Genomic DNA, 19,411 nt, shown 5'->3' on the forward strand with positions numbered 1-19,411 from the left:
TGTATTTTTCTTAATTATTGGTAGTAGCTATTAGTATTCTTTATTTATTTTTCAATTTTTTCTATTCTTGATTGCATTTTTTTTATCTATTTCTTATGATAATGGAGATATTTTGTATTTTATTTTCATTATTTGTCTTTCCTTATTGGTTAATGAAGTGTTCTCTGAGTTTTCTTCATTATTTCTTAAACAATTATGCTATTCATTGTTGTTTGCTAGCCACTTGATTGTGTTTCTGCCCCATTTGTCTGTCTATATGTCTGTTTGTGCGTCGATTTTTACACACACACACACACACACACACACACACACACACACACACACACACACACACACACACACACACACCTTTCGTCGGCATTCCTCTTTACCGTGTATTCTATTTTCAGAGAGAGAGAGAGAGAGAGAGAGAGAGAGAGAGAGAGAGAGAGAGAGAGAATAACCACTACCTACTAGCACATTCTTACGAAATAAGGCTCAGGTCACAAAGGGTTTCACTGATGGGCGAGTACTTACTGTCTTATTAGGGCAAAAAATGGGAATGTGGTGTGTGGAACCTCTCAGCCTTTCCTATAAACAATACTGTACGAGTTCTTAACCTTTCATCTCTTCTACCACCTTTCCTAAATTGTATATACTTCTACTGGTGTGAAGGTACCAATGCAATGTTGTCCGGTGCTCTTAAATCCCATAAAATTAATTAGTCTGCTGTCTCGCTCCTTCCAAGTTGCTTCACACTAGTCTTCCTTCGGTAAACTTACAGATAAAAATACATGAATTACCTGCTTTCACTTCATATTCCGGTAGAAAGAGTAAAGAAAGCCTGACACACACACACACACACACACACACACACACACACACACACACACACACACACATGCTAGCTGCGTGAATTTTACAAGTACTTGACGGGTCCTTGTCTTGAAGTATTGACGCCATGTGCTCTCTCTCTCTCTCTCTCTCTCTCTCTCTCTCTCTCTCTCTCTCTCTCTCTCTGGAATGTACTACTTGTAACTTCCTGCAGGTTGTGACTTCTATTTTTTTTTCACACGACAAATTAAAGACGAGGTAAAAGAGGAATGCAAATACGAGGAGGGGGAAAAAAAACACCATAAAGACACAATTGGTCCTTTCTTAAAAAAAAAAACTGCCGTGTGTGTGTGTGTGTGTGTGTGTGTGTGTGTGTGTGTGTGTGTGTGTGTGTGTGTGTGTGTGTGTGTTGAGGCTTCCCTTGGCGTGTCTGCTGCCGGAAGGAGATGAAGTGAGAGCAAGATGAAAAAAATATCTAGGCTTTTTACCTGAAAGTTTACCAAGGGAAGTGTTGAGTGAGGCAACTTGAGGCAGTGAGAGGGAGGGTGATGGAGGAAAGAAAAGGGGCGGTAGAGGAGCAGGGAGAGTAGGAGGAAGAGCAGTTCGTGGAAGAGTAAAATGGAAGAAGGAAGTGAAGAGAATGGTAAATAGAAAGACGAGGTAGCACGGAGGACAGGTAGAAGTGTACGAAAAGCGAAGAAAATAAGGGAGAAAAGTAAATAGAAGTGCATGAAGGGAAAAAGAGAGGAAAGTAAGAAAATCACGAGAAAAGCGAAATTTGGGAGGAAAGGAAGAAATAATAGAACAGGAGGAAGAAAGGAGGAAATGAATGACAATTAGAAGGTTAAGAAAAGACGAAGGAAAAGGAGGGAGGTAAGGTACAGAGGAACGGAGAGAAAACTGACAGAAGAGTAAGGAGAGGAGGGGACAAAAAAAAAAGTAGGAAGGTAAGGAGGGACAGAGGTAGGAAGGAGAGGAAGGGGAACTATTATTACCATTATTACCTTCACCTTACCTTGACCTAACTTGTCAAGGAAAACTGGAGCTATTTCCGTGTCTCTCTCTCTCTCTCTCTCTCTCTCTCTCTCTCTCTCTCTCTCTCTCTCTCTCTCTCTCTCTCTCTCTCTCTCTCTCTCTAGCCTATAAAAGTGACTCCAGTAGGTGAAGTTTGATATAAAAGAAAAGTTAGTGATTCTATTTTAGGAAGATGAATAACAGATGTGACACTCAAGTTCTGTAATCAACTTTTGCTGTTTTTGACAAGTAATAGTAGTAGAAGTAGTAGTAGTAGTAGTAGTAGTAGTAGTAGTAGTAGTAGTAGTAGTAGTGGTAATAGTGGAGGTAGTAATATTTTTTTTCTCGTATTGCAGTAGTAGTATTAGTATCAGTAGTATTAGTATTAGTGGTAGTAGTAGTATTGGTAGTAATATTAGTAGTAGTAATATTAGTAATACTAGTACTAGTAGTAGTGGTAGTAGTATATTTTCTCGTATTGTACAGTACTAGTATAAGAAGTAGTAGTAGTAGTAGTAGTAGAAGAAATAGTAGCAGTCACAGTGGAAGTGGTGATAGTGGCAGCAGTAGAACTCTAAGTGTGATTTATCGTGTCTTGTATATAGAAAGCAAATAGGAAACAAAACACCTGCCATTAACTCCAGGTATACCCCCCACCACCACTTAGCTATCCTGCCATTATCATCATTACGCCTAATTACTGTATGTGTGTGTGTGTGTGTGTGTGTGTGTGTGTGTGTGTGTGTGTGTGTGTGTGTGTGTGTGTGTGTGTGTGTGTGTGTGTGGGAGGGGAGAAGGATGAGAATAGGTGGTACAATTTCTCTTCCCCCACCTACACCCATTTCTTCCTCCCACTCAGTCTCCCACCTCACCTAACGTCACCTGACCTTACCTCACCTTTACTATGCTCAAAACAACACTAGCTTTTTTATATTCACAATGACCTTTCCTCCCTTCTCATTCTTTATTAGTATAGTGTCCTCATCCTTGCTGCACGTCCGTCATTCAGAAGGGAAGGAGAAATTAGGAAGGGTAGGCCTGTTATTATCGTTTTTACTACTATTCTTTACCTCTTGTACCCAGAGAAAATACTGCTTAGGTCATGGCAACGTAAATCACCAGAAAATACATGTTTTTTTGGGGGGGAGTAGGAAAAATTGGTTATAATAGTAATAGTATATGGTATTATTAGCTTAAAGAATTTGCGTTTTGTTTATAATGCTTTTTTTGTCGCTTTTTCTTTGTGCATTTTGCGTTTTATGATGTTTTTTTTTATTGTAGTTTTTTTTTTCTTTATGTATTTTGCTTCGTTATCCTTCATCTCACTAGCCACTAATCTCTCTATTTTTTCTTATTACCGTACTTTTTTTCAACGTACCTGTTCTCTCCCTTATCATACAACCTCCTCTTTATCAGTCACTTCTATTTTTACTCTCATTTCCTTATCACTTCACCTGTCCATTCCCTTAACACACATTAACCAACGATTTCGTCTCCAAACTAGCCAAACCAGCTAACCATTCCCTTATCATCCATCTACCTATCCATTCTGTCATCAAACACCAACTACCAATCTATATTCCCTTTATCTCCACACCTATCCACTCCCTTGCCGAACCGTCAACCTCCATCCTTTCCCTATCTATCCACCTATGTACCCGCATCACCCACCAGTCTCTTACTCAGCCTTACCTTCAGCATCCGCACCTCCCTTAGCGCTATTTTCTTCACTGTCGGGTCGTCCTCACTTTCAAGGAACTTCTTCACGGCCACTGTCTGTCCTGATTCCTTGTGACGGCAGCGTAGAACAAGGCCATAGGAGCCCTCGCCCACGACACCCAGGCTCTCGTACCGCTCCATCCTGCCGAGGGAAGAACAGGGTTAATTGAGGAGTTGAGAGAATGTAAGGTATTATATGGTATTGTGGGTGAAGTAAGGTTCTGGGGGAAGGATAATAAAAGGAAGGGATTATATAGAAGAGGGAGGTGGTGTAGAATATCTGATAGCATAGATGAAGGATTAGAGGTGAAGGCAAAAGGTAAAAAAATACACTAAGAATTGCAGATACGAAGGAAGGGATGATAGAAGTGAAAGTACTGTAGGTAAGAAAGGAATGGGAAGGTATTAGAAGGTTTGGTAAGATTGAGGGAGAGAGATTGTAGAAGTGAAAGTAATGGAGGTAAGAAAGATAACTAAGGGGAAGGAGGTGGTTAAGTGAGTGAATGGGGAATGAGGAAGGGGGAATATATAGAAGAAGGTGGTGGTGTAGAATATCTGAAAATACGGGAGAAGGTTTAGAGGTGAAGGAAGAGGTAGAAATATACTAAGAAATGTAGATGCGAAGGAAGACAGAGCTACAACAAACACTGAGGTCCTTGCTGGGATGATTGTATAGCCATTCGACACTAATTGCTGGAGGAAGACACGAGAGAGCAAAGTAGGAGGAGGAGGTGAGATAAGGAGTGAAAAAGTTGAGTAGATGAGGAAAAATATTGTACATGGTCGTAGGAATTTATGAAGAAGGGTAAGGAGGTGAAGGGAAGAGATTAACGCCTAGAAAAAAACGGAAAAGAAAAAAATGAACGAACTAAAGATATCATTAAACCCTTCAGTACTATGACGCGTTTTTCTATTCATTCTGGTTAGTATTTGGTGATTTTATACAGCTTCAGAACCTTATGTGGGGATTAGAATAGTGAAGACTGCGGCCATTTATCTATCTTCTGACCTCCATAGACCCTTCCTAATGTAAATAAAATGGTCTAATCATACACACAAAACACAAGGTAAAAAATATGGACCAGTACTGAAGGGGTTAAGGATGTGAAGAAGGGTGCGGAGGTGAAGGGAAGAAGTCAACGTATAGATAAAAAAAATGAAAAAAAAAATAAAAATATATTTAGAAATCGAAAGCAAGTTAATTTATTGTGAGAAGAACACGAAAAATTAGATTTATGAATGAACCAAATAAAAGAAAGAAACTTAGATATACAAAAGGTGATAATTTTTGAGAAGGGAAATTGAGGTAATCGAAAAAGTCACAGTTAGGGTTGAGATGATGAGATGGAGGTTTGAGGAGAAGGGAAAGGGAGGTTAGAATACGAGTAGAAGGTTGTGTGGGTAAGGAAGGGAGGTAATGGAAGGAAGAAAAGGAAAGGGAGAAGAGAGGGAGATAGAAGGGGGGAGGTTCGTGAGATGTAAACATTATATGAGACAACGAGGCATTCCTTGGATCTCTCTCTCTCTCTCTCTCTCTCTCTCTCTCTCTCTCTCTCTCTCTCTCTCTCTCTCTCTCTCTCTCTCTCTCTCTCTCTCTCTCTCTCTCTCTCTCTCTCTCTCTCTCTCTCTCTCTCTCTCTCTCTCGACTGGTCAATAGCAGGGTAAGAAACAATTCACACACACACACACACACACACACACACACACACACACACACACACACACACACACACACACACACACACACACACACACACACACACACACACACACACACACCAGACGCAAAAATATAGGAAAATAAAGGAGGTAAATAAGGATTACGTACTCGGCTGATATTTCCATGAATCTTAAGGGACGGAATTCTTCAGGTAAGGTGACGTGACGTGACGTGTTTGTGTGTGACATGAGGTGAGTCACGCTTTGTCACGCTGCTCTCCTGACTCTTCACCCTTTCTCTCCCTTATCCCTTCATTCCCCTCTTCTCTTATCTTAAATCTCTCTTCCCTTCCTTAGCTGTCTCTACCCTCTCATCTCTTCCTTCTCACCTTTCTCTTTTTCCCCTGTCCCATCTCCCTTTCTTTTCTCACCTGTTCATTTCATTCTAATTTCTCCCATTTTCTTTCTCTTTCTCCTTCTCTTATCTATCTTCTATTCCTCACATGTTTCTTCCTATCACCTCTTTTTCTTCATCCACTTTCGTTTTTCACCTGTTTAGTTCACTTCCCGTTCTCTTTCGCCCTCTCCCATCTCTCTTTTACTCCTCACTTGTCTCCTCCTTCTTACCTCTCCTCTTTCCCTCCCTTCTCTGATGTGCTCCACCGCTCCCTGAGGTCAAAGTGTTAAGCGGGTGACTGTTACGCGCTCTGAGGGAAAGTATATTATGCAGTTTGTTGTTATATTATAAGTGCTTCAGTTTTATTCAATGCACGTAGTTCTAAATGTATTGTGTTGTTGTTTTCTATATTCAAATGATTTCTATATTGTTTCTATTGGTTTTCTTGTTTTTTTCTTTCAAGTTACGGCATTTAACGTGTTGTTTTGGTGAAAATTTAGTTTGTTGTTTCAATATATGCGTGTGTTTGTTAGATTTCGACGTGCGTGGTGTGAAACATATATATTTGCTATGCTGCATGTTACGTTCTCATGGTTTTTTTTTACTTCAAACTTTTTTCGTGAATTGTCCTCGAATATCACTGGTTTTAAGAATACTGTTTTCTCTCTCTCTCTCTTTTCTCTCTCTCTCTCTCTCTCTCTCTCTCTCTCTCTCTCTCTCTCTCTCTCTCTCTCTCTCTCTCTCTCTCTCTCTCTCTCTCTCTCTCTCTCTCTCTCTCTCTCTCTCTCTCTCTCTCTCTCTCTCTCTCAAGGAATAAGACGAACAATAATTGGTTCACCTTTCCCTGGTATATTGTAACCTCCCTACCTGCTGTTGTATTTCCTATAACTTTCTTAACTGTTTCAAGAGGGAAGTTTCAAGACAGTTTTCCCTTTAATTCTTTGATTATTGAGGACAGCTTTTGACTGTTCGGGGACCTGCACCTTAGTGGGCCTATTTGTTAATACGATTTTGTTATACTTGGCCAATGTCTCCCTTACATAAATCACGAAAAAAAAAAAAATGCTTGATAACACTGAATGAAAAGTGAAAAAAAAGATTGTGGTTAGAGCGGTGAATCGCGAATAGAACCTGTCTGTTTGTTTAATTGTTCTACTAGTTTGTTAGCAAGGTTATTTATTGACTCCTTACCTGGTTTGATAAATAAAGGATGTTTTCTTTAAGCCTTGGGAAAAGACTTAGGGAAAATTTCTTACATTTGTTATACGAGTAATGGCAGACTTCATTTGTATTATATTAAACAAAAAGACAAGCGCTTCAGAAGAAAGGTATAGTAACTCCCATCAGTGTAATGTTTGAGAGTAATGATAGCGTTGTTTCCTGCGAGGTAAAACGCACGAGGAACATAAGCATTATTAGTAACTGGCTAAAATACCTAAATTGCCATCACTGTAATATATAATAGTAATAACTAAACTTGTTTCTTAAAGGAACACACACACACACACACACACACACACACACACACACACACACACACACACACACATACACACGCACACTAAATATATCTATGTAAAATGTACAATGATCTGTAGGTAAAGAAAAAAGACGAGTATTGTATAAAGAAATCCAACTCCTGCAGTGTACGTATTATCTGTCAGAGAGAGAGAGAGAGAGAGAGAGAGAGAGAGAGAGAGAGAGAGAGAGAGAGAGAGAGAGAGAGAGAGAGAGAATACGTCCAACCTTCTCTTAAGGTAATGAATATTGAGGAAACAAATCTGACTCCCTTCACGGTAATACTTAAGAGTAATATCTATAATCGTTAGTCACGTAGTAAAAAAGAAAAGATTGTATTTGCTCAACTGCTTATGAAATGACTGGCTCCCTCTGTGTGTCCGTGCCTTGCCTGTGTCTTGGCTGTCTGTCTGTCTGTCTGTCTGTCTGTCTGTCATCCCACCACGTGCTCGCTCTGGTCTGATTAAAGTTTCGGAATTCGATATTTCACCTTATTATCGAAGGCTGCCGGTCAGTCCATTCGTGTTTAATCATCGGCGGTGCGGAAAGACATTGATTCCTGTTACGTCATTCCTCTCACGTCATTCCCTCGCCAGGTACGTAGAGTCATGTCACCTGCTGCTGGTGTTTTGATGAGTTTTTGTTTTCATTAGTTGACGTGATGGATGTTTTTTTTTTTTTTTTTTTTGTGTATTCGTCTCCTCCCGTTTTCTTTGTAAGGGTCAGCTTTCACGTGCTCGGTTTGTTGTTCTCTAAGTCATATATGTTGACGGAAATGCAGTCTACTTGTATGTCCAATTTATCAACAAACAAACTAACTAAGTCTCTGTTTCTGTCTTTATCATTTTAAGTTTCCATGTGTCAGTCTGGCTTTATCAATCTATCAGTCTATCTATTCATTTCTCTCTCTCTCTCTCTCTCTCTCTCTCTCTCTCTCTCTCTCTCTCTCTCTCTCTCTCTCTCTCTCTCTCTCTCTCTCTCTCTCTCTCTCTCTCTCTCTCTCTCTCTCTCTCTCTCTCTCTCTCTCTCTCTCTGTCTCTATCTGTCTATTTATATCCATCCCTCCATCTATCCCTCTATTCACTATCTCCATAATCTTTAGTATTATGCTCGTCTGTATTGCACGAACAGCTTGGGGTCAAAGAAAAGCGCGGCGGGTGTTTTGCGTCTCACCAGGTGTGTGTCAGAAAGCACGTCACACCTGCACACGCTGATGCCTGCCTGTCATTCCTGGGAGCTGTGGGAGGTTCTCTTCTGCGCTCTGACTTTCCCTTAAATTTTCCACTTTTTCTTTCTTGTTTTTCTTTTCTTTTTTTCTTATTTCGTGAGCTTCAGTTTTTCCTCGTGTGTGTGTGTGTGTGTGTGTGTGTGTGTGTGTGTGTGTGTGTGTGTGTGTGTGTGTGTACTATTCTATATGTCTGTTTGTATATTTTTATGTATGCGTGCGTGCGTGTGGCGTGCATGGCTGGCTGGCTGGCTGGCGGGTGAGCTCTACGAATGATGGCCAGGAGCGATGCCATGGCGGGTATTGATCGGTGTGTTGTGTGATGCAGCCGCTGATGTGCCTCGTGCAGGGCCAGCTGATGCACCCACAGGAGGAGGAGGCAGAGGAGGAGGAGGAGGAGGAGGAGGAGGAGGAGGAGGAGGAGGAGGAGGAGGAAGAAGAAGACAGCTAAGGGAGGGTAAGAGGGGTGAAGGGGGAGCAGGGGAGGTCAGTCACAGGTTCCCCTCACGTTGACTTCTCACTCTTATCTTGTTTACCTGCACCTTTCTTGGCTCGTCCTGGCACTACCACCTTTGCTTTTTCCGTTTCGTCACTCAAATCTCGCTCTATACATCTATTACTAGTGTGTTTTTCTTGTTCTTCACTATTTCGTCGAAGCGTTATTGTTTATCTCTTCAGTAGTTGCGGTTAGCCCTTCTTCTTGTTCCTCAGGTTTATTCTCTCGTTAAGTTTGTCCGTGCTACCTTTGCGATATTGTCTCGTCATTATCGTGACTGAAATATGCAAATGTGGAGTGAGTCTTGGAAAGTTTTAGTGGGGGGAGGAGGAGGAGGAGGAGGAGGAGGAGGAGGAGGAGGAGGAGGAGGAGGAGGAAAAGGAGCAAAAGGAGGAGGACTGGATATGAAATGCAGTATGACAGTGAGGTAATACGGAACCACAAATGCTAAAAGGATCAATAAAAGAATAGAGCAAAGTAAAGCGAGATAGAATGAAACAAAAGACTACAGTTAAAATGAAAAATAAAAGATAAAATGAAGATAATTTAAAGATCAGTAAGATGAATAGCGAAGTAATTTTAAAGGCCTAGGCTAAACAAACAGTAACAGACCTGTAGGCCCTTCTTTGCTGTTTGATGGGGAAAGAAGCCAAGGCAATAAAGCAGAAGAACTCTCCCCAACCAGTGAAGCATTTCAGTTTACTCAAGAAAGGAAGGAGGAGAAGGAGGAGGAAGAGGAAGAGGAGGAGTTAAAGAAGAAGAAGAAGAAGAAGAAGAAAAGGATAAAGAAAAGGAATAAGAGTGGTAAGAAGAGGAAGAGGAAGAAGAGAATGAAGAGAAGGAAAAGAAGGCGACAAAGGAAGAGGAACACAAAGGAATATAAAGGAAGTCCAAACATTAACAAACCCTGAGGTCCTTACGATGCTAGTTTGGTAAGCATTTTATTTTAACTATTAGTGGCAAAGGAGGACGAAGAGAAGGAGGAGGAGGAGGAGGAGGAGGAGGAGGAGAAAGAGGAGGAGGAGGAGGAGGAGGAGGAGGAGGAGGAGAAATAAGAGGAGTAGGAGTCAATAAACATTACGGTCAGCTAGAAAAGACAGACTGTTCCTAATTCCAAAGAACCAAATAAGCAGTGAAGCGGACTAAAGTGTTTACAAATCTAGTCATCGCGAACTTTGAAATGAGTGGAAGAGAGACGTGGGCAATGATACTGAGGAGGAGGAAAAAGAAAGCATATAAAAGGAGGGAAGGTCATAAAGAATAGTCTTGCGTTAATGTATGATGTATGTTAATTGTGACGTTTATTTCCTTTCTCTATATTAGCTCATTTTCATCAATTTCGTCGTTTTGAAGCATAACAATGTAAAATGACTTCAATGTAAAAAAAAAGGAAAGAAAACAGATTGTAAATGAAATAAGCAGTCGTAAACGCAAGCTTGTGTGTGTGTGTGTGTGTGTGTGTGTGTGTGTGTGTGTGTGTGTGTGTGTGTGTGTGTGTGTGTGTGTCACTAGTAAAATAGCCCTTCATTTACTAAACTTTCAAGACATTTGTCCCTCACTTCTGGATGAATCTTATGATCTTTAAGGAAACTGGCAACCCACTGGGCCTTTTTTTTTTTTTCATTTTTTGTTGCCCTTGGCCAGTTTCTCTCCTGCATAAAAAATACCTCCTTTTCCTTTCATTCACACCCATTTCCCTTTTTTTCTCTTTTTTTTCTTTCCCTTTTTTCTTCCAATCTTCACCACCGCTCCTCCTTCCTTCGTTACTCCTTCCTCCCTTGTTCCCTTCCATTTCTTTCCCTCGCCAGAAACCTCTCCTCCCAGTCAGTCATCACACAGCATGGCGCATCCTTCCCCTGCCTCGCTTCCCCAAATCCCCAAATACTCTTTCTGGGAGGGTTCTGATTGACAAAGTTAGTAACGCCCTCATAACGTCCCTTCTCCCTCACCTCCCTTTCCACCACTCTCCTCACTGCCTCTTCCTGATCTTACATCTATTTTACTGTTTTACTCTTATTTTCTTCTCCTTTTTTTCAGTATTTTCTCCCTTCTTTTCCTCTTCACCTATTTTGTTGTTGTTGTTGCTTTGTGGGTCTGTGTTTGTGTTATATGTGTGATTTGTGTTCATATGAGTAATTTTCTTTCTTTCCTTCTTTTGTTTTTTTCTTTTATTTTCACTTCCTTTTTTATTCTTTCCTTACCTGTCATCTCTCATAAAGACAAGTTACCTGATCGCTAATTTGCCTCGACTACCTGCCAGGGTGTTTGCTCCTGTCCCTTTTGTGCACCTTAATTGCCTACCAGTCTTACCTGCTGCCTCTCCCTTCATCCCCCTAAGCCCTGCGTGATGCCGCCCCTCCTCCTCACCACTGTATCCTCCCCGCTCCCTAACTATACCACCTGCGTGATGCCTTTCTCCCTCCTTCCCTCCTTTCCTTTCTCCATTCCTCCCTCCCTCCTACACGAGCTGTCTTCTAACCATGCTTACCTAACCTCAATTAATTTAGATTATGGTTAGGTTTGGTTGGGTTTGGTTAGGTTAGTTCAAGTTGTCTACTTCATAAGGCTGTCACATCAAGTTAAGAGTTTTGTCTGTTTTTAAAGGCTCTTGAGTTTTTTTTTTTTTTTTTATATGGTTCATCTGATTTTTTTTTATTAATTTTCCTTTCCTTAACATCGTTTGGAATATATGAATTGTTGTTTTCTCTCGTCAATATTTTTCGTCACTGTTCATGCTTCTTTCATTCTCCCTCTCGAAGTGACACCTTTCTCCCGTGACACTCCCATTAAAAGCACTCCCCCTTCTGGACATTTGAATCCCCTATTCGGACACTTTCTGTTAGTTTTACGTCTTACCACTGTATGATGGCGGTGAGTGAAACCATTGTTAGGTCAGTTAGATTACATTAGGTTAAGTTAACGAGGTAAATAAGGAAGGGGGAGGGGGGAGGGAGATGTCCATGAGGGGAACATTTGTAAGGGCTGTGGTCATGAGGGGAAAAAGTCCATGAGGAAAAAGGCACCACACTCCCCCCCTCCCCCTAACATTGCATGATGCTCCCATGGTCCCCTTCCTGCCTCATCTTATCCCTCTGCGTGCTGCCTCCCCTCTCTCTCCCCTCTGCGTGATGTTCTGTTCTTCCCCCACCTCTCCCATGCTTGTCTCTCTTACTTTTCACTCTCTCCCCTTTGCTTAATGTCCTTTCTTTTCCTCCCTTACTTGCTTTCTCTGTACCCTCCACATGGATGCATGATCAAGGCCCTCCTCCTTCCCCTAACCCTCCCAAAAAGACGAGGAGGGCCAGTGAGTATGCCAGTTCTTAAAGACCAACTCAAGGCAATATCTAAAAGTATGAGTCTTGAAACCTTCCTTCTGAAATACATGCGAGAAAAGAATAGTAATGTCCACAGGGGAATAAGACCAGGGAAAGTAGATGCCCAAGGGTAATATAGTCATGCCATTCCTCTCTTTGCCAGTCCATAGAGACGAGAGTGCAAAGGAATATCCAGAATTACAATGAGAAGTGTCTTGAAAACTTGCTTCTGATATGTGAGAGTGTGGACAGGTAATGTCGGCTAGGGAATAGATTGTTGCCTTAGTTGTAATAGGTAAGGACACGGAAAGAATATTAAGAAAGCTAGTATTTTTTTTATCCACTCTCATTCTCTCTTTTTAATTCTCTCTCCTGCAGACTGAGGTTATTTTAGGGTTTAGCAGTTATGTGTGGTTATTTCAAGGGTCCCCAGGGATTCTGTGCCCCAGGTCTTGTAAATGTTGTGTTGTTATGATAGTAAAAATATAAAAAAACGGGGAAATTATGTTCATTACCGCGATTCGTGGCTCAGAAAGCACTCTTGTATACTGGTGGGTTTGTGAATTTTGTTTTGCTGGATATGATTTTAAGATGGAGAGGTTAGTAGGTTAGTTAGTCTCTTAGTTTAGTATAGTGATTAACCCTTTCAGTACCATGACGCGTTTCCATATTCATTTTGCTTACTATCTGGTGTTTATATACACCTTAAGAAACTTACGTGGGAAGTGAAATAATGAAGACTCTGACCATTAATCTTTCGACCTCCATAAACCTTTCCTAATGTCAATAAAATCATCTAATCTTGCCCCAAATCTCAAGGTAAAAATACGTCCCAGGACTGAAGAGGTTGAGTTATAAGCATTCATTTTTAAGTGCCAAGGAGACTGGCCAAGGGAAGGGATTAGAAATGAGAGAGAGAGAGAGAGAGAGAGAGAGAGAGAGAGAGAGAGAGAGAGAGAGAGAGAGAGAGAGAGAGAGAGGTCTGCATCACTTTTGTCAATTCCGAAAGTTTATAGACAAAAAAAAAAAAAAAAAAGGAGAGCAAAACTGACCAATGAATCATACGTACCATGGCATACATTCAAACCATCAAGTAATTTTCCTTCCAGTGACGTAAGTGTGATGGAGAGGAAGATTAGCAACAGTATTCATTTTTTTAGTCTCTTAGATTATCATTCCTTCACTCAACCCAGTGATTGACATATAGACTCTTTGATCATTTGAATTCACACCACCACACGAGGATCATAAGGCGCTGGTGAAGGAAACATCTCTCTCTGGCTTAACCCCTTCAGTGTACTAGGACGTATTTCTACCTTGAGCTTTGGGTGTGATTAGACGATTTTATTGACATCAGGAAGGGTCTATGGAGGTCAGAAGATTAATGGCCACAGTCTTCACTATTTTAATACCCACATATGCTGTTAAAAAATCACCAAATAGTAACCGGGAGAAATATGAAAGTGCGTTATGGTACTGAAGGGGTTAAGAAGGAAAAAGATGCTATTACTGATTTTTTAATCCTGTTTCCTAACCAACTGCGAGAAAAAAAAAGTACGTTTCCTTTGCTAATGTTTGACTTGATCGGTAAAGGAGAGACAGTGCCAGAAATAGACAACGAATATGTACTACGGGTAGCTGCTGGGAAGTACTTGGGCTATGGTGGTCGTGGTGGTAGTGGTGGTTTATGTTGGGGAGGGAAGACAGGATAGGAAGAGTAGGCTGAGCTGACCACCACCACCACCACCACCACCACCAATGCTAATGACTCTTGGGATGAGCGGCGGTAATGATGCAGCGACCATTTGCTTAATTGTGCGTGTGCGTGTGCGTGTGCGTGTGTGTGCGCGTAATTAATTGATTCTTATTTTGTGCGTGTGTATTTCCCGTCCATTTCTTTGTGCGTGTGTGTGTGTGTGTGTGTGTGTGTGTGTGTGTGTGTGTGTGTGTGTGTGTGTGTGTGTGTGTGTGTGTTCGTGTTCATTTTCTGCTTGCATTGAAGCCCTTAAGTTCTCCTTTCCTTTTTTCATCCCTTCTTGTTTCCTCTGTTCCTTCCCTCCCTTCTCTTTCCTCCTCTCACTGCCCCTCTCACTTCCCCTCTCTCATCTCGTTTATCCCTTCCTCTCCCTCTTCTCCCTCTTTCAGTATTTTTGCTTTCGTTGTAATTCGTCATTTTTCGTTCAGGTAACAATTTCTAATCAATTATATTCTCAGGTAATCCATTTTTTCCCTCTTTCCTCTTTCTCCTCTTCCTTCTCCTCCTCCTCTTTAATTTAATCATTCAGTGTTGTCGTGTCTTTTCTCATGCACGCTTGTTCTTTTCTCCTCCTCCTCTTCTCCCTTCTCCTCCTCCTCCTCCTCCTCCTCCTCCTCCTCCTCCTCCTCCTCCTCCTCCTCCTCCTCCTCCTCCTCCTCCTCCTCGTCCCTAATTGATCTCAGGCCTAGGGGACAAAATACAACTTTATTTTTAGATGTAGGCCTAAAGGTAGCGAACAAGTACAGCGCAGTGACATTGAATAGACAGGACTTTTTAACAAGAGGTTCCTGTCTGTTCTTGGTTCCACTGGTTCTTGGTTCTTAGTTAAGTGCTGGTTTTTTTCCTTGTTTTGTGGTTTGTGGTGAAAGAACTTTGCTGGGGTGGAGTAAATGGAGAGGTGGATGTGAAAGATTTGTGATGTGTGGAGGGAATGTTTTGCTGCTGGCTGGGGTGAAAGAGGCAGTGGAGAGAGGAGATCGTTTTATGCTGCCTTGAGTCAATGAACAGTTGGGTCGATGGTGATGGTTTTTTGATATTTGGTCAGTGAAAAGTTTCGTCTGATCGGTCTGGAATGGATGAATCGACTCGCCGCGTCTTCTTTTGCTCTGTGGTTACGTCTTATCTCACATCCTGCAAGGTGATGATCATTTCTTTTAATCTTGGTTGTTGGCGACGGGTCTTGAAAATATCTTGGTCAGAAAGAATATCGAATGAAGAAATGCCTGGAAGAATGGGTAATGAAAGAGAATTAATGGTGAAGATTCGAATAAGTCAGATGAGGTTTGCTGGACATGAAATGAGAAGAGAAAAGATGGAAGGCTTAAGCTTATAAAGGGAAGAGCAAGATGCAGACAAAAGGAGAAGTACACGAATGGATATAAGAAGAACAATAGGAGGTGGAAGAAGAGCCTGCATATATATTACAAATGACAAGAGATAGACATGAACGGGTATAGGAAGAACGATAGGAGGTGGAAGAAAAGCCTGCATATATATCACAAATGACAAGAGATAGACATGAACGGGTATAGAAAGAACAATAGGAGGTGGAAGAAAAGCCTGCATATATATCACAAATGGCAAGAGATAGACATGAATGTGTATAGGAAGAACAATAGGAGGTGGAAGAAAAGCATGCATATATATTACAAATGACAAGAGATAAACATGAATGGGTATAGGAAGAACAATATGAGGTGGAAGAAAAGCTGCATATATATTACAAATGGCAAGAGATAGAGGGGTGTGGCAATCCATGGTCGTCACTTCGTTAAGGCAAGGTAAGGCTACCTGGGTGTCATGCTTCTCATCTTCCCTAATTTCTTGTCTTTGTATTTACTTTCCTCATTTCTTCATTCTTATTTCATATTCTTGTTCCTCCTTACCCGATTAATTTCTTTGTATTCCGTTCCCTCTTTAATTCCCTCCTATTGCGTTTCTTTTTTTTTTTTCCTTTTTCTTTTTGGTTTCTTTCTCTCTTTGCCTGTCTGCTTTCCTTCCTTCTTTTATTCATTTCCATCTTTTCTTCTGTTTTTTCTTCTTTCCACTTTTATTAAATTCCTCCTATCGGCTTTTTTTTTCACCATTAGCTCATTACTCTCTATTTTGTTCCTTTCTCATCTTCGAATCCTTCCCTATCCACTTGAAATATCGAGTAAGAAAATGAGGATAAAGAGGATTTTTTACAACAACAACAACAACAACAACAACAACAACAACAACAACAACAACAACAACAACAACAACGATAACAGCCCCAGGGTCGTTGATCACCATTAAGAAGCGTGTAATTATTGGCGTTGATGGCAGTGTCCCCGAGCGCCCTCATTAGGGGATGGAGGAGGTATTAATGGGGCGGTCAAGGTGGTGTGTGTCACGGAGGAGGAGGGGCGTGGTGCTCTGCTGGTGGCGGTGATGGTGGTGGTGGTTGGTGGTGGTGGTATCTGTTCTTATGCATTATTGAGTGATAGAGAGAGAGAGAGAGAGAGAGAGAGAGAGAGAGAGAGAGAGAGAGAGAGAGAGAGAGAGAGAGAGAGAGAGAGAGAGAGAGAAGTGCTTAGTGAGTATAAACGTATCTTTTTTTTATTTTTCTCCCATTTTCTTTACGTTTTCTTTAACTCAATATTTGTTTTAGTTTTCGTTCTTTAATTCGTATTTTTTTCATTTCAGTGTCTTCTCTTCTTTACACTTTTAACAATTTCTAAAACGTTCACCTTGTATCATATTTTCTCTATATATATCAAAGCCATTTTTTTTTCGCCTTAATCTTAAACTTCCTTACTCCTTTCCTGTTTTTACCATTCCCATCAACACACTATTCCCAAAACACCAGAAAACCAGGCGACTGCAAAAGGCCACTTGACCAACACAAGGCAGCTCCTCAATTATCAAAAAAAAAAAAAAACTCTCATCCATCATCATTGACCATAAATTTAACCTACCTCTTGAAACTAAAGACTTTGCGCTTACCACGAGCTGAAATTGTAACCCTCCTCCTCCTCCTCTTCCTCCTCCTCCTCCTCCTCCTTCCTCCTCCTCCTCCTCCTCCTATTCTTCATTTTTTATAATTTTTCCTTTCCTTTCCTATGCCTCAGCTCTCCACGCACTGTACACGCAACAATGTCTCTTAGGGCAGTTTACGAATTACAAGGCAAGTCTCGAGGTGCTTTTAAGTCCGAGTGTTGCCAGGAATAACAACTAGCGATGCAACCAAGCACTCAAGACTGGTATTTTCATATCCACTGTTCACTTGCATGGCGCAGAGTCGTCCTTCGCTTCTCACGTTTGTCATTCTGTGGCGCGCGTACGTACCAATCCTTCCTTCTCACGCACTTGTCTTGTCCATTACCCGAATACATTTTTTGGTGGAGCAGTGACGAGGTTGTTGGATGTTACCTGACTCCTCTTCTACCTTGTCCTGTTGTTCCTCTTCTCTCTTGCCAGTATGAGTTACCAATACAAAAAGCGCAGTAATAATCTCAAGGTCTGTTGTTGGTTGACTCTCCTTTGTTTTTCTTGCTTTTATCCTTTCGTTGTGCTTTTTCTAGTGCATGTAGGTAGTTAGTGTAGAAGAAGCATAGCAAGGACTTCGTGGTATGGTTTGTTGTTACTTGTATTTCTCTTATATTCCTTTGTATTCTCTTCTTCCTCCTTCTCCTCCTTTCCGTTGTCTTGATCTTGCTGTCTTTTTTATATATCCAGTAGACTCTGTGTTGCTAGTAGAGTCACACAAGCAGCCTCGTTAGTCGTATATAGTGGTATAATTATAAGTGTCTGTCGTTCTTTCCTTCGTATTTCTTTGCATTCCTCCTCCTAACCAGAAATCCGCCACCACCACTATCACACACACACACACACACACACACACACACACACACACACACACACACACACACACACACACACACACACACACACACACACACCGGGTCCTGCGTGGCGGTCATCGCGGGTCCTGGTTGCCTAAGATATTGATCACACAGCTGCCTCGTGTTTCCTGTGTGCGAGATAGGAAACTCTATCTGATCACGGAGAGCTTTTCACGTAAGACTCTTTCTTCCCCCTCCCACTGAAGGATCTCCCGTTAGCTTCTAGAATTCTTTGTGGGGCGTTAGGATGTTTGGTTAGCTCCTTCAGTACCGGGACGTATTTTTACCGTGAGTTTTCAGTATAATTAGATGATTTTTTTTTTTAATTAGGAAGGGTCTATGGAGGTCAGGAGATGAATAGCCGGAGTCTTCACTATTTCAATCCCCACATAAGTTTCTTAAGCTGTATAAAATCTCTCTCTCTCTCTCTCTCTCTCTCTCTCTCTCTCTCTCTCTCTCTCTCTCTCTCTCTCTCTCTCTCTCTCTCTCTCTCTCTCTCTCTCTCTCTCTCTCTCTCTCTCTCTCTCTCTCATGGTGCTGAAGGGTTAATGAGGATACGTGTGTGTGTGTGTGTATATATGTGTGTGTGTGTGTGTGTGTGTGTGTGTGTGTGTGTGTGTGTGTGTGTGTGTGTGTGTGTGTGTGTGTGTGTGTGTGTGTAGTATGCGTGTGTGGGTGTCCTGAAGTGAAAATATAGTTTGTTTGTTTGTTTGTTTGTTCGTTTGTTTTTTTTGTTTGTGGTCTTAGTTCCGCTTTTGCCCTATTTTTTTTTTTTTTTGTGTGTTTCTTATGATTGTTTATGTTTTATGTTTTTTTTTCCTTTCTCTGCATTTTTCCTTTATCTTTTTTGCTATATTCTCGTTTCTTTACATGATTGATTTTTACATTTTCTTTGTTTTCTCTCTAGTTTACTTTACTTTTTTTTTTTTTTATTTAACCTTCTAATATCACATCTCTCTAATTCTAACCTTTACACATTTGTTAATTATCCTACTACCTTTCTTATTATTCATTTACTATCATTTGCATTAGTTTTCACTCTTTTTTCATTTCCTTCTATGTAGACAATACAAAAACAAAATTCCTATAATTTTTCCTCCACTTCACACCTTTTCGTGCAATTTCTCCTCAGTATCTTCACGGTCAGACTCTTAATCCTCCTTGTTTATGTTCCTGTTATGTGTTTCGTTTATAATTTACCTTAATTCCAAACACTTTTCGGAATTATTACTATTTTCCAGGCATCCTTGGTGTGTGTGTGTGTGTGTGTGTGTGTGTGTGTGTGTGTGTGTGTGTGTGTGTGTGTGTGTGTGTGTGTGTGTGTGATGTTTCAGAGTCCTGCTGTCCATTCATCTCTCTCGTTATTATACATCACTACGCTAATTGTCGTCTTGCATGGCACTGCTAGGGGGGAGGGATGTCCAGGGAGGGGTAGGGGAGTGAAAGAGAGAGGAAGGGAGAGCCTACCATACCTCCCCTTCCCCACACCATCACCGTATACACGTTACGTATAGCTACCATCACAGTCAGTTCCCCCTCCCCTACCACCCACCCAGCCACCCACCCACACACACACACACACACACACACACACACACACAGGTTATGTAAGGTCATGGTTGTCAGGATGA

General features: G+C 41.2%; 1 protein-coding gene across 3 annotated transcripts in view; it reads right to left on the reverse strand.

Moving 5' to 3' along the window:
* LOC123504789 (cyclin-dependent kinase C-1-like) overlaps window positions 1-19,411 on the reverse strand; it is a 52,633-nt gene that overhangs the window by 10,136 nt on the left and 23,086 nt on the right. For all 3 annotated transcript variants that reach the window (XM_045255613.1, XM_045255614.1, XM_045255612.1), the window contains exon 2: window positions 3,520-3,688. In XM_045255613.1, coding sequence (XP_045111548.1) covers window positions 3,520-3,687 — 168 coding nt within the window. In that variant the 5' untranslated portion in view covers window position 3,688. The remainder of the gene's footprint in view (window positions 1-3,519; window positions 3,689-19,411) is intronic.

This window comes from Portunus trituberculatus, chromosome 17 (assembly GCF_017591435.1).
Source record: "Portunus trituberculatus isolate SZX2019 chromosome 17, ASM1759143v1, whole genome shotgun sequence".
Classification (NCBI taxonomy): domain Eukaryota; kingdom Metazoa; phylum Arthropoda; class Malacostraca; order Decapoda; family Portunidae; genus Portunus; species Portunus trituberculatus.